The sequence below is a fragment of the Hydractinia symbiolongicarpus genome, chromosome 5, assembly GCF_029227915.1.
Source record: "Hydractinia symbiolongicarpus strain clone_291-10 chromosome 5, HSymV2.1, whole genome shotgun sequence".
Lineage (NCBI taxonomy): Eukaryota > Metazoa > Cnidaria > Hydrozoa > Anthoathecata > Hydractiniidae > Hydractinia > Hydractinia symbiolongicarpus.
Genome location: NC_079879.1, coordinates 23605428 through 23620298, shown reverse-complemented (window position 1 = coordinate 23620298; position 14871 = coordinate 23605428). Strand labels below are relative to the sequence as shown.

At 33.6% G+C, this 14871-nt stretch overlaps 1 protein-coding gene across 2 annotated transcripts; it reads left to right on the top strand.

The window, feature by feature from the left end:
* Positions 1-9457: 9457 nt before the first annotated feature.
* On the top strand, positions 9458-14246 carry LOC130645508 (glutathione hydrolase 1 proenzyme-like). 2 transcript variants are annotated; one of them, XM_057451518.1, is made up of 10 exons: positions 9458-9476; positions 9875-9961; positions 10441-10621; positions 10911-11151; positions 11235-11430; positions 11510-11814; positions 12157-12296; positions 12591-12784; positions 13028-13268; positions 13379-14246. In XM_057451518.1, exons 2-10 carry the CDS (start codon positions 9957-9959, stop codon positions 13646-13648), a joined length of 1773 nt encoding a protein of 590 aa, XP_057307501.1. In that variant the 5' UTR covers positions 9458-9476; positions 9875-9956; the 3' UTR covers positions 13649-14246. The 2 variants fall into 2 exon arrangements, with proteins under 2 accessions (XP_057307501.1, XP_057307500.1); XM_057451517.1 differs by lacking the exon at positions 9458-9476 and having other exon boundaries at positions 9768-9961.
* The last annotated feature ends 625 nt before the right edge of the window (positions 14247-14871 follow it).

Sequence of the window (14871 nt, the reverse complement as noted above, 5' to 3'; positions counted from 1 at the left end):
AGTTTTGAACGAACAGATAGTCTGTTTGACTTGGAAGAATTCGAAACTATCCTGAAATTGACATACCAACGACGAAGCTCAAGATCACAACAACACAAAAACAACAACAACGTGACTACAACCGTCGCCATTTGTTATCAACTACATTAAAAATCAAAGATAAAGTTTAACTCCAAATCCAGAAGACACTTGTTCCTTTGAATCAGCCTGACGATGAAGCTGAAGCATCCCCACCCCGTGATGATGGGTCCGAATCGTTGCCACCACATGACGAAGAACCCGAACCATTACCGCACCATGACGATAAACCTGAACCATTACTGCACCATGATGTCGAGCCCGGACCATTACCGCCCCATCCCGATAATGCGCCCGAATCATCGCCGACCCAAAACGATGAAGAAAAACTTCCCTTGTTTCACGATGACGAAAATCCTGCCAAACAGATGGAATCAGTTACCCGATGAAATCTTCGAGGTAATCTTTGTACAAGCTTCCACAAAATTCCTTACATCGTTCAATCATATTTCTTTGACATGCCATCGTTTTAAAGAAATCCTTGTAAGAAGGAAAGATCGAAAGGTAGTGAATTGATAATCGGCATTTTAAACACTTTCTGGCGTTATTTTTGTTAACTTCAGTCTTTCTTAGGTACATACTTGTGAATCTTAAAAGGTATTAGAAAGTACTTTTCCATTGGGTTAACCCACTTTGACATTATTTTAGTTTTTATTTCTATGAGCAGGTTTGAGGTTTTTATGCTTTTGTATTCTACAACATTTTATTCGAACAATTTTCCATTCCTACTTTTTTCGGATAACTCGAATGTTTTACTTGACAAAAGGAAATCAAAGATTAGATAAATGTCAGATTTTTTGGCTTTTATTAACTCCTGATGTAATATAGATATGTTGTCTTTGAAGGAAAGTTCAATTTAGAAGGAACTTGTGTGCATTTTTTATCGCCAAGATTGTAATTTTTCCCGTTAACTATTGTGCCATTTTTTCAAAAAATCGCTTTTGACTAAACTTGACTTAACTCGAACCTTCCTTACGTCAAATTATTTTCCTCATTGCCTTGGAGGTTCGAGAATAAGAACAACCACACTTTGATTACGGATTACATACCCAACAGGTCAGGGCCAGAGCAAAGTGGCTTGTAGGGATAAATTTTAAGGGAACTCTCCCAAAGTGTAAACATTTAAGCGTTGGTACACACTTTCAAGTCATTATATTATAGTTATATGCTGTTTAACACTTATACATATTGTTTTTGTAATAATGGAAAAAAAAGATTGTGTACAATCGCTTATGTAACGTGGCCTGTCCACAGGAGTTACGATACAAGAGCTTAACATGCGTGTTAATCGATTCAAGTTATACCCATCACTTGCGGAAAAATTGAGAGTCAAACGAGAAAGAAATTTTAGTTTTGGTGCAACAATAGATCTTAATCTTATTTATCCCATTTCAGCTCCCTGGTGTCCTAAAGAGAAATTGTATCAATTAGTTACAGCATCGATATTCAAAGAATACAGTTCTAGAAAAAGAGAAGGTAGTTTAGGTCAGCAACAGAAAGCTTATGCTATGTTGTCTAGCAGGAAAATAGTTTCAGTAAAAACATATGTTGGAGGTGATAATAATATTTGTTAGAGTTCTTATTAAAAAATGATATGGTGAATTCACAAGACCTAGAGTTATTCTATTTAGTAGTAATATTCCAGTTAAAGCCTATTGTGAATTTCCTGTTGGTGTAAGTGGCATGCATTGGGTTTGCTTCTTTATTTAAAAAACTTTCATGAAAAATTTTTTTTGGCTCTATGCACTAAGCAACTGCAGAAATGGCATTGCAGAACAACAAAGGGCTCTATACTATTATTTATAAAGGCCAAACAGCACTTAAAAATGACCAATCTCTCACTCATCCAATATATCTCTCAACATGAATTCTAGTAGATGCAAAATCAAAATTTGCAAAAACATCAGCAGATGAAAATTGATCTGTATTGTTTTGAGCAGGTCGAATTTTAAAAAACCCACCTTTCATAGAGGAATGATCTTGTACGAAAAAGCCAATATCTGACATAAGTTCATGTTCCGGTTGCACCCATTCAGGAACAGCAGTTTCTTTTGAGTAATTTGTTCAATTAAACCAAGCTCTAGGGGTTAGGGTACAAGTCGTTTCTTTCGATGGACTGAGTTCAAGGACGCTATATTTGTTATGCTCTGTCTTCTTCACTAAGCTGTGAAAATATCATCACGTTTTCTAGGCATGTGTAAATCTGAAACAAACCAATTTCCAGATTTTAGCTAGCTAACGTAGATTTTAAGGCAGCATTCCACTGTAGCCTTATTTATTCTTAATATTTTAAAGTTTGGTATATTATTATTTATTTTATGTAGGGGTTGTGACTCTCTTCTACCTAGCTCTTTAGCTACTTCTGGCTGAAAAGCAAAAGTAGCCAAATGCAGTTTTTAGCTAGCTACAACAAAATTCTTAATCAATATTTCTTATGCTAAATGCAGTTAGTAGGTAGCGACACCTTTTTATTAGTGTCATGAAAACTTACTCTGCAAAATAGAATTGCTGAGTGATTTTTTCAGCTGGACAGGGAAACGACAGTCTGTTTTCCCGTGTTCTTAATTTAAACCGAAGTTGCAATAAAGTTTTTTTGAAAAGGGTATTACACCTAAACGCATTGATGACACAGTTTACCTGTACTAAGCGCTTAGTCCAATGTTAACGATGGCTGTTTCCTGAGTTTCTGTTTAGCCAAAGTTACGATGAAGTTTTTTTCAAAAAAAGGGTATATATATTATGTCTATATGATATGTGGCATTGTTTGCCTGTACTAATCCTCAGTCTGAAGTAATATTTATTTTTGAACTTTTAGCGATAACGTTCTCTGAAAAATAAAAAAAGATTGGCCAACTGTTTTTGCTATAACAGGGTAGTAACGAGTTTTAAACTGTGTCTTTATTTCAGCTAAAGTTGTGAATTTTTTTTTATTTTTTGAAAAGTATCTTACACTGAAAAGACCATAATGCTCTGCGCCTCACTCAATTTATAACATACTTTTACTAAAGCGCTTAAACTAAATGTGTGACACAGTTTACAGTTCTTATTAATTGCTCTTGCAGGCGTTCAACACCAGGTAACACAGTTACTTGTGATTTAACCCAGCGTTTCGACTCCGGGTCCCCCAGCTAGTCTAAATATTAATACCACGAAATCGCATTTTGGATTTAGTCTCTATTGTTCATTCTAAACCAATGAACGTAGTCTTACCTTTAACTTGTAGGATCCAACTTTATGGTCAAATCTTAAATATCTTAAATTTGATAAGATTTTAGTCATGTCACAGGTATAATAAAACATTCTCAAAATATAGCTACACCACAAGCAATGATGTTTCAATTCTTACTTATGAATGTTAAGTGTAGTGCTGCATTGTTAAAGTATTAATTTTCACAAATCACTTTTTGTATGTTTGTACTACATAAAACATTATGCAAGTTCAAGATAACACCATGGGATAATACCTATTTTTTTCAAATAACCGAATAACATTGTAGAAGTTCTGTACAAAACAGGCTACTGGCAACCTAGGTATAGGGAAAAAAATTACACGCGAACAAAAATCCGAAATCTTTTAGCCAGCAAGGGCTTTTCATTAAGTTTAAAGTTTATGTACAATCAATAACTAAGTCGGTCAACCCATGTCCTATTTGAACGAACATATCTGGCCTTTTTTCTTAATAAATATCCATTATCTGGTTTTAAGTTCAACTGACTGAAAAGAGTTTCTCGAAAAGCAAGCCATCCATAAATATCCTATACATTATGCTTTTACCAACACCTGCCATAAAGATCGGTTGTTTTGTTTAATGATCTTTCTAATGTGTAAGTATGGTGTAACAATTTGAAATAACAAGTCAAATTTTTCAACCGGCAAACCAGATAAATATTCTATATTGGTAGATTTCTGTTGTGAGTTGTCATTGGAAAATATACATTTTTGAAGGTTTAGAATTGTTCCTGTTTTTCAAAAATTATTTTATTTCGTTTATTAACAGATGATTGCAGGTAGTGGTTTTTAATTTTTAGTAATTTATTTTTATGCACAAAATCCTTTTTTATTATTATTTGATTCGTTTATATTTTTTTTTAAATTCTTTAATAATTTTCTCTTTATATATTAATTTAGCCAATAACTGCCTCTTCGAGATTTCAAGTGGTTGATGTAGTGGCGTGGAAGATTTTCTTTTAGCAGGAGGTTTTCTCTTTGTACAAGATGAATTTAAAAAAAATATTTTAACTCCTTAACTTTAATTTTTTTTGCTGCACTTTGGTTTTTTTCAAGTCATTTATTTGCTCTATTATATTTTTGCTCAATAATGGGAATTTGTGACTGGGGTACTGTAACATCCAGGAAGAGTTTAATTAATAACCAGCACTCCAATATTCACAACATATGTATCCGTTTTTTCAATTAACTCCAGCAGTTTATAGATTTTTTGGGTACTCCATTTTTATGTTAATTCTTGGTCCTTTGCAATCTGTAAAATATAAGCTTTTCTCCATTAGAATTTTGTGTTCGAAAGTTATTATAGCAAAAGGATGACGAGCAGAACTATTTAACGATGTTTTAGGTAAGTTAAATGTTGTATAAAAGTATAAATATAAGGAAAAAATGTATACTGAAATTAGCAATTTTAGCCTCAACTGCGCCCATGTAGTATAAATTTTATGAGCAGCTGACTGAAAAAACAATAGGGGTAATCGAGTCCAACATAAGCAAGCTAAAAATTTGTCCCTACAAGCGTTTCTCTAGTGCCCAGACCTGCGCGGCATGAAACTGCGTAATTAGGTTCTACTGAAAACATGCAGCGTTTTTTATAAACTTTTATATATAAAACCAAGCAGCAGGATTCTCTTTGCTACTGTAATTCATTCAAAGGGGTGCTTAAAACATAAACAAAAATTTAATAAATTATCATCTGAGAAATGCTTTGACCTTGCGTCATTTAAGAAAAAATATATATTTTTAATCAAATAATCTGTCCATTAACGCATTAATAGCATTCTTTTAATTCAGCAGTAAGCACGTCTTTCTTGAATTAAAGTTGGCAATGAAACTAATAAATATTTCATCATTAATTGGGAGCATTAAGGAACTGTTGACAACTATGTATACACATCATAAAAGTTTAAGAAGAGAACAATTATTTTTAAGGTTACTTCGAATCGAATGGATTCAACACAGGTAATCAATCATCTTATGCTCATTTGTTTTTTAAATTTTTTTTTTATCTTTGTTTAGTTCATGGTTCGGTATATAAATGCTACACATTTTCAGATTTTGTCTGCGTGCACACTTTTTGTTCATGAATTAGTGGCTACATTTTTAATTCACGTAAGTTGATTATGCTACGCTATGCTTTTTGTTCAAACGCAGGAGTTTTTGGCTGGGGTTTTCTTGTTTAATTAAAACCATATCTTAGCTTTATCCTGGTGTCGTATTGGCACATAATAGTTAATTTCGGTATGTACAGTTAGCATGCTAGAAATTGTTTTCAAGGCGTGGTTTTTTACAAATCTTGAAATCTAGACCTCTGTGGTGATGTTGAAATAAATATGAAAACCTTCAAGCCAAGAAAGCGCTAGCGACTTGACATTAGGAAACAAACCCTGGGGACAAAAATGACTGTAAACAAGGATATTTTTTGAATGACTTCTCAAGTTTTCAAACAAGTTTAACGTTATTTATCACATTGACACTTTGATGGTAGGACAATTCACTGTCTGTTCTCATCAACATTTTCGTGATTTGGAAAAAAACAGAACTTTATTGACCACAATGTTATGATGCAAAATCATCTACTTTGATAATTCCTGTATGTCTCTGCGTGATTTTTAACCGTGCCACACAACAAACAGCAAACATCAAAAGCGATACATAAAGGACCGGCGAACCACCAGCTTGGATTTTTAATAACAGTTCGTACTGTATGATTTTAAAATGCTTTATTTCAGATTCTCCGCACAGTAAATAATTTAAATTCAAACGTCAAACTGTAACGTAATTCAAGTGAAATTCTTTTATAAAACGTTTCGCAATTTTGTGATTATGAAAGAAAAAACAAAATCATGAAATTACTTTTTTAGGGTTAATTTTTCTATCAGTGGAACTTTTTCAGATCTCCTCTCACAACAGCTAAATAGCACAGAAAAAAAAGAAAAATATATTGGAAAATATGACTCATGAATAACGAATTCTTAAATAGTATTTCTTAACTTTATTAATTCTTTCTGTTAGGAATTAAAATAATAAATACACTCAGATGCATTATGAAGCTTCTACAAAAATCAAATGTCCAACTGGGCAGTTTAAGCAGATTACGGACATCGCTTCATGTTCTTTTCACAACGTAAAAACGTAGGTGAAGTCACACCAGCAGGGAGGTTTTTCTTAAAAAAAAGAGTTTTAATATTAAAAATTACTTGTTTAATTGTCGTTTAGTAACTTTTAAAAATCATAATTTTAAAAATAATGCGTAAAATCAAAATTAGGTCATTATAAAAAGGTCTGTTGAAATGACATATCAAACGTATCAGAAACAACCTCGTCCCCAGGGTTTAGTGGTCCCTGAGCCGTTATTCCAATGCCCTGGGAACTAGGTTTCATGAGAACTTCTATGTTGGGCGTTTCCACCCACCGGGTACATTAACGTCCACACAACGTTTTTTAACGTTACTCCATATGTTTATTATACATTTGGAGTGTGTTTTACACAGAACGTCATTTTGTAACGTTCAAGTAATGCTTTGTGGCGTTACGGTATCGCTGTACTGTTACATCAAAATAGCGTTATCATCAGACGTGGTGTCATCAGGTCATAACATCTAACAAATATCCACAAACCATTTTGTAATCTTCTTGTTTCACGTAATATAATTAAATCAAATTAAAAAGATAATTGTGCTTGCAGCATATGCTTTGTAAAGAACAGTTAGTTGCCGTGGCACCAATAACGATTCATAATATTTTTTTTCTTATTTAAGTCAAAGTTTAGATCAAGGCTTCATTTCATTTAAACCTGAAGTATTTTAAACGCTTTTTTTCCGGTTCTTAGAAATAACATAATGTTAATGATTTTATAATCGTTGGTTCAGACATACGTTTGACCCTTTTTTTTGCCCTCTTTACTGTCATCTCTCTATCACTTCCTTGCATGGATATTTTTTTCTATGTATTTTGTCCACTTATTCAAATCATGTTCCGCATCTTTTGTTTATTCACTTTTATTACATAAGCTGAATGTCTTCTTTATTATCCCTCGATCTTTTTTACGCAAAAGCTTTTTACTAAGTTTGATGATTTCTGTGTCGCAATATTTTTTTAAATAAAATGCGTTTTATTGCTGGTGTTATTTCCAGGATACGATAGCTATGTTTTTGAGGAGAGGAGGGGGGGGGGGACTGTAAATTTAGAGACCTTTTTTGTAATAAATAATAATTGAGGTCTGCAGTAAGAAATTGCATTAAAAAGACAAACTATGCCTGTAAATGGCACCTAAAACAACCTTTCCTAGTCTAAAATAGACTTCATTTTTGTTACCCTATCTGCCCCCATTGACTACGCCCTTGACTCCAGGGCATGATAGATATTTGCTAGACGAACCTCGACTGTCAATGCCACCAACAAAGTGAATTAAAGAAAAAGAAAATTGTTTTCTGTAAGTTTATAAACCAACCAATATGGTCGACATATATATATATGATTACCCTTAATTTAATAACCTAACACAATTCTTTTTTCGGCAGGATACTTGTAGCGGTAACTAGCCTGCACAGTTGTAAACTGTGCGTCATGTATTTCAAATAAACTTTATGAGAGGATATTGTAAAGATTAGGCTTAAGCCTTAACAGATTATAAGAAGGAGATAACCTTTTAGAGGGTTTAAAAATTTGATTTTTTGACAACGTAGTTGTTAACCAGTGAAAAGATCCACGGTTTGCCCGTCACCACGATCAATTTCTCTGTAGAGCGACGTATTGCTGCGCATTACCGGCAGACGGGATCTATACAAGACTAGTTGTTGGACCATGAAAATATCTACCGGCTCAGTGGTCAAACATATTCTGGTCCTCAAATTACCGTTGCACACATATCTGATGCATCACTTTTTCGGCTGCCACATTGAACACAGACGACGTGTATTTGACGCACAAAAAAGGCCGTCGCCTCGTTGTAGATGCGGGCCAAGGGTTTAATAAAGCGCGATGGAAGGAAAAAAACATGCTTGTTTTCTTAAACAACACAATTTTGGTCGACGCGCAATGTTCTTAGGTTTCTGCATTTCGCAGGTTTAATTGATTCTGACTTGGTGTTATCCACGTAAGACCAAATTCATGTGTTTGTTTGCTCAATAAAGCTAGTGTTCTAACCGAAATCCAAATTCGCTTGTCGTCTTATGAAATTTCCATGACTGTCGAACACGGAAAATCTGAGAAACTTTTTTTGTTATTGTAATCGTTTTTATGTCCTTTTTATTTTTCTAATTTACTTACTTCAGGCTAGCAGTCGCTTACAAGTTGCTTTCTTTTTAAAAAAGATGCGAGCCTCACATTGCTTATAAGATTTTGATTATAAAAAAGCATGTACTACTCCCAAGCCTTTTTTAGTCAAAGATTTATCATTTACTTAGATTTTTTATCTATATTATAATACCCGTATACGTCTGTCCGTCCGTCCGTCCGTCCGTCCTTCCGTCCGTCCGTCCTTCCGTCCGTCCGTCCTTCCGTCCGTCTGTCTGTCACGCAAAATGGTATCATAGCTGCGATGGGCGAACCTGTGGATTATTCCACGGGCTAACGACTAGTTTTTATAAACACTCGAAGACTTTAAACTTGTTTTACGAAAGAAACTTATTAAAATAGAGTTACTGCAAAATACTCTAGAGAAAGTGCTTTTATTTATAAGGTATGCTTGCAAGTCACAATCTTATTCTATAATCTCGACTTCAGGCTTTGCATTTCGCAGTACCACAGCTAAACCAGTCATATCCGTTAAAGAACAAACAAACACTCAAATAATGTTTTGTTTATTTATTCCAAGAACGTCTTAAACATTTGAGACTTTAAAATCCAAAATATTTATGGGGTTTGTCTTTTTAAACTTTTTAAGTTTGGTACAAATCTTTTTGTACTCATTTTTTGGTCTGAGATTAATTAAAATGGCATATAATTACTTTTCATTAAGTAGGCGATTCTACTTTCATCAGTGGCATTGTGCAGTGAAGCATAGCGATAATTATCATGGGAGCTGTTTTAATAAAACACGCGCGAATGCTAACATATAAATTCTCTCTCACGGTGTCTTTCCGTCGCAACACTTGACCTACGCTGATCGCAGCTAAACAAAAATGCTAAAAAACAACAACAACAACAACAACAAAATCAAAAAAAATCTGTAAATTAATTATTATCCACCTACGCAAAAAGTTATTCTTTATTATTTTTACCATTACTATAAAGACAGTCAGGTCAACAAAAACATGATTTGAAAGACCTGACTGGTTCGCTTTTCATGTGTTTACAATTTACTTTGTGTGAGAAATAATTAATAACAATTAGATTCTAAAAACTAGATTAACCAACCTCGATCGCCTTATGCGATCGGATGATATATTCGATATTAGTTCATTGATAGATTCATTCATTCTTCTAACTTTTATTACATCGTTTTTTTCTCCTTAAGCTGTCTTTGACTGTATTAATATCTTAAAAATGTAATTGATCCCAATAGATTTCAGACTCAGCACGAGTGATTTCTAACGGCTTGTATATATGCAAATATTGTTGATACAGGTTTAGAAGTGGTTATCTAAAGCATCAATTCAGCTAATTAGAAGCCGTCGTCATCAGGAGCGGAGGATTTATCGAGGACAATATGGAGTAAGAAATTTCTTTCAAATATCCTTTACAACCTACAGTATATCACACTAATTGGTTTTAATTCATTTAGCAGGGTTTTTTTGCGGCAAAAAATACAGCATCGTCCCAATTAAAACGTGTCTTTCACTATCAGCTTCATCGCTTGTCAATAAACATATGTTATGGAATATTGTAAATTTTTTTTCGTAGTAATTGAGGTAAGTTACGCATGCACCTGATAGCGCATGCTTGAATAGAACTTTCCCACCCATTTTTACTCACAAGTCAGTTCCATTCGTACGGGTTAGACGATTCACAGGGAAGAAATCTACCGAAGATGACTCCACTCACTAAATTTTATTTCGCGAATACTGTAACGTCCTAAGTCTTGAAGAGATTTCGTAGACAACAAAGCTCTTCTTTTCGGTTGAACAAAGTGAATAAGAAAATAATAAGGCTATAATTACGCTAGTAACTATATTGTAACAACTTCTTTCTAGCAAAAAGAGACTCTTCGCCATTCTACTGGCAGTTGTGCTTATATTGATCATTGTGATTGTGGTAGCTGTGGTAGTAATCAACAAAGACGATGATGATGATGATGACAACAGCAGCAACAGCTGGAATAAAGCTGACTTTTATAAGGAATATTCAAAAGCTGCTGTGGCCACAGACAGAAAGGTTAGATTCATTATTATTTTTTCCTTTAACAATGTTCCCCTAAGACTTCCAGACTTAAGTAGATACCTTTGGAAATCAAAGTGGTAGACAACGAGTAGCAGTTTTTAAATGCTTGAATTTTCAGAAATTCTTGATTTAGTTATAAACTTAAGTTTTGCCGCGGCATTTAATTTTTGGCGGCCTCATTTTTGCTAATTTTTAGGAATAACTTTTAATGATGTGTCTAAACATGTTACTACTACATATATTTCCGTACATCTGTTGCTTATATTTTGTTTTCTATCGCCAGGAATGTTCTAAGATCGGAAAGAAAATACTCGCTGACAATGGCACAGTGGTCGATGCATCTGTTGCTTCTTTGTTCTGTATCGGGTTGTTGAATATGCATAGTACCGGTATTGGTGGAGGAGGTTTCATGAATGTTTACATTAGATCTACAAAGAAAAGTATCATTTATGATTTCCGAGAAACAGCCCCTGCTGCGTCAACTCAAGAAATGTTCAAGCCAAAAAATGCCTCATCAGTGATTGGTATGGAAAGGTTAATGTTAAGTTAATACAAAAAAAGTATATATGAAGTTAAACTCGTATAATCCTTAAAAAAAACATTTCAGGTGGTCTATCAATAGCTATTCCGGGAAATATCAAAGGCTTGCATCACGTTTGGAAAGCACACGGAAAGTTGGAATGGAAAAAATTGATCGAACCAACAATTAAAATTGCAGAAGAAGGTTTTGAAATCTCTAAAGACCTCGGCGAAAAAATTGCAAGAGATATTTCCAGTAAACTTAACTTAAGTGAAGGTTTTAAGTAAGAAATTTTGTAACACTTTTTTTTAAAAAAAAAATAGGCGCCCGAAAGTTTAAAACGCTATTTGATTTACTTTTAGGGAACTTCTGCAGAAACCTGATGGAACTTGGTATAAGGCAGGCGAAAAAATTAAAAATGAGAAACTCGCAAAAACCTTAAAAATAATAGCTGACAAACCTGAAGATTTCTATACTGGAGAATTAGCTAAAGAGATTGTTAAAGACATTCAAGAAGCTGGAGGTATAATAACTTTAGATGATCTTAAGAATTACGCTGTAGCAGAAAGAGAACCACTGACAACTGATATAAACGGAATGAAGTTTTTTATGATGCCACCACCTGGTGGTGGTGCAGTTGTGGCGATGACGTTGAACATTTTAAAAGGTATCTTAGATCCACCTTTATTTTTTAATTACGCTTTGTCCGAACAGTTTTGTCAATTTGTCGTGTTAGCGCTTCTAAGTTGAAATATATGATTTGATGTTGTGCAGGGGTTTTAGTTTGCAAAAGAATGGAGTAATTTTGTTATTATGTCTATTGCTTTGTTATTTTTACATTTTGCATTGAATTAAAATTTGAGCTACTTAAGGAAAAGAAAATAATACTAACGTTTGGCTCTAAGGTCGAATTCAACATGTAAAAAGTCATAGTCAAAACGTAATAAGACGCAAGAGCACAATTCATTTCACTTATGTCTTCAGTTTCTGCAACAATTTTATTGTTCAGGTTTCGATCTTTCTTCAAATGATATTACCACAAATGAGAAGCTAATACAGACAACACATAAAATAATTGAAGCGTTAAAATTCGCTTTTGCAAGAAGACCGCTGCTGGGAGATCCTTCATTTGAACAAAATGTTACCAGGGTATGTCTATCTATGTATCACCACTGTGTTTTTGCGTCTATGGGTTTTTGTAAATTTGCTTAATTAGATTTTACTTTTATATTATAAACTTTGCTAAGATTTTAATTTCCTGTTAGTTTCATATTTTTAACTATAATACCTTTGAGGAAAGAATACGGATAATACTAAAGAAGCAAGTTGTTGAGAGCACCTCGTGTAGGCAAATGTAATATACAGGTCGATCGAATTAGCCAGCTTTAAAGAGTGATTATTTCCGAAAATGTTTCCTTTTTAAATATTTTTTGAATTTAAAAGGTATTGGAAGCCATGTTGAATCAATCTTTTGCTGAAACACTTCGCCAGAAAATCAATATGTCTGGCGCTTATCCAGATCAAACATACTATGGGGGCTATTACTCACAAGACCAAGATCCGTATGGTACAACTCATGTGTCTATCTTAGGTAAAAATGGCGATGCTGTGGCGACAACAGACACAATCAACTACGGGTAATTATGCATAAATCCCTTCTCACAGGACCAAAAACAATTTTGAGTTATTTAGCTTCGTAAAAGTTAACCATTTTGGTCCTTATAAAGAGATAAACCTTAGAAAGAAGTTCCTAATAGTCAACAGAAAAACGCAACAGAACGAAATTAACTTTGATCATATGGGATTTTTCTTGTTTATGTGTCCTTAGAGATACTTGCTTAGATAATTTTTTACTGATTAGTTTGTTTTTCACATGTTAGTTTTGGAAGTGGAGTTCGTTCAACAAGAAATGGAATCATCTACAACAACGAAATGGATGACTTCTCTACTCCAGGACTAAAAAACTTGTGGGGATATCTACCAGCAGAAGCAAATTACATCAAACCTGGTAAAAGGCCACTGTCATCAATGAGTCCTTCCATTGTCACTAACGCTGACGGAGATGTAATAATGGTGGCTGGAGCATCAGGAGGATCGAGAATTATTACAGCCACAGCTTTAGTAAGTCAAATATTTCGGACTAAATATGCATTTAGTGTGTTCTCAATAGTTCAAAGTTAGACTAGCAGGATTATGTGAAAAATTAACGTTGAATGCGTTTTTTTGTTTAGACATTGATCAGAAAGTTATTTCTGGGGATGGATCTTGATAAAGCAATTTCAGAGTATCGAATACATACTCACTTGTTACCCTACGAGGTCTACGTTAATAAACAGTTTAAAATCTCTGACGCTCTTATAGATGGTTTGAAAAAATTAAACCACAAAATTGTAGAATCAAGTAATTGGGCGGCTGTTCAAAGCGTGTACAGAAAAAATAAAGATGGAATTGTAGAAGCTGTATCAGATCCCAGAAAGGGAGGCATTCCGGACGGTTATTAAGTCATTCATATAATTAATGTTGTTGTATATATTTAAGCACTGCGTTATTTTATATTAGTTAGCACTCTTATTAAGAAATCTTCGTTTTATAGGTAAGATAACTGTTTTTGAGAGGAACGTTTAAAGTCATTCCCGTCAGAACTTTTAAACTGAGAGATAACGTACAAACACTATGCATTTTACCTGGCGAAGCTTGTGCGAGACAATGTTTTTACGATTTGCTCAGATTTAAAGCATTTTCGAGAAAGTTAAGTTCATAAATTTTGTACAATTCTTTTAGCGAAAGTTTAACCTCTTAGATTTTGTTATTTTGAATTCTAAGGTTAATCTAGCACGGCCAGTTTAGAAAGAACGCAAAAAATACACTATATTTGTTAGTGAAGTAGAAAAATTGTTTAAGAAAGTTTGAGGAATTGAGGGTATAGATGGAGAGATGTAAAGTTTACTGTACCCTCAATTTATTTTCTTATTCATATATTCAAACGAAAATAACTGCATTTATTTACTATTTTTAAGTAAATTACACAACAGACAAAGAAATGTTTTTTGTGTGATTGATTTTTTGCGTACATTTTGTTGAATAAATAACCATCAACCTTTCGATTCGGAGTTAATAGTATCAAAATTTATTGTAACCATGAGACCACAGTTGATCAAACTATATGTCACGGAACTGGCTTAATGTACAAAGCTATACAGTGCTAAATAGTACAGTATCAGAACACAGCACCTAGAATATATACATGTACAATCGTCAGTAGTGGAGGTGATATAAACTTAGACCAAGCGGGATTATGAAATTGTATAATGTGGTTTTTTTTATTTTGAAAATGAAGAAAATTTTATAAATTTCCCCGACTAAAAAGATTATATATATTTTTTAGAAATACACTTTTTCGAGTTGCCCGAGTTGGACAAAACATAAATATCTAATCGTCAATCAACTTTTTTAAATGCAACAACAGCCTTATCAACTCGATTTATGGTTTAATTTCTGTTTTATAAGATAAAACGTTCGGTAAAAAGTTGTGAATTTAGGTCATAAACGTTCGAAAGTAAAGTAATGTTAACACACTTACCCCAACCCCACAATTCGTCGAGCAAGTCTTTTGAGTAGTTTTGTCATGTCTCAAACTTTAAATGTTCGAATAAACGTTTTATTAATTAAAGTCCTTTTACCTTAAATATCGCTATGGTCAAAACATTTTTCCGAGTCAGCACAA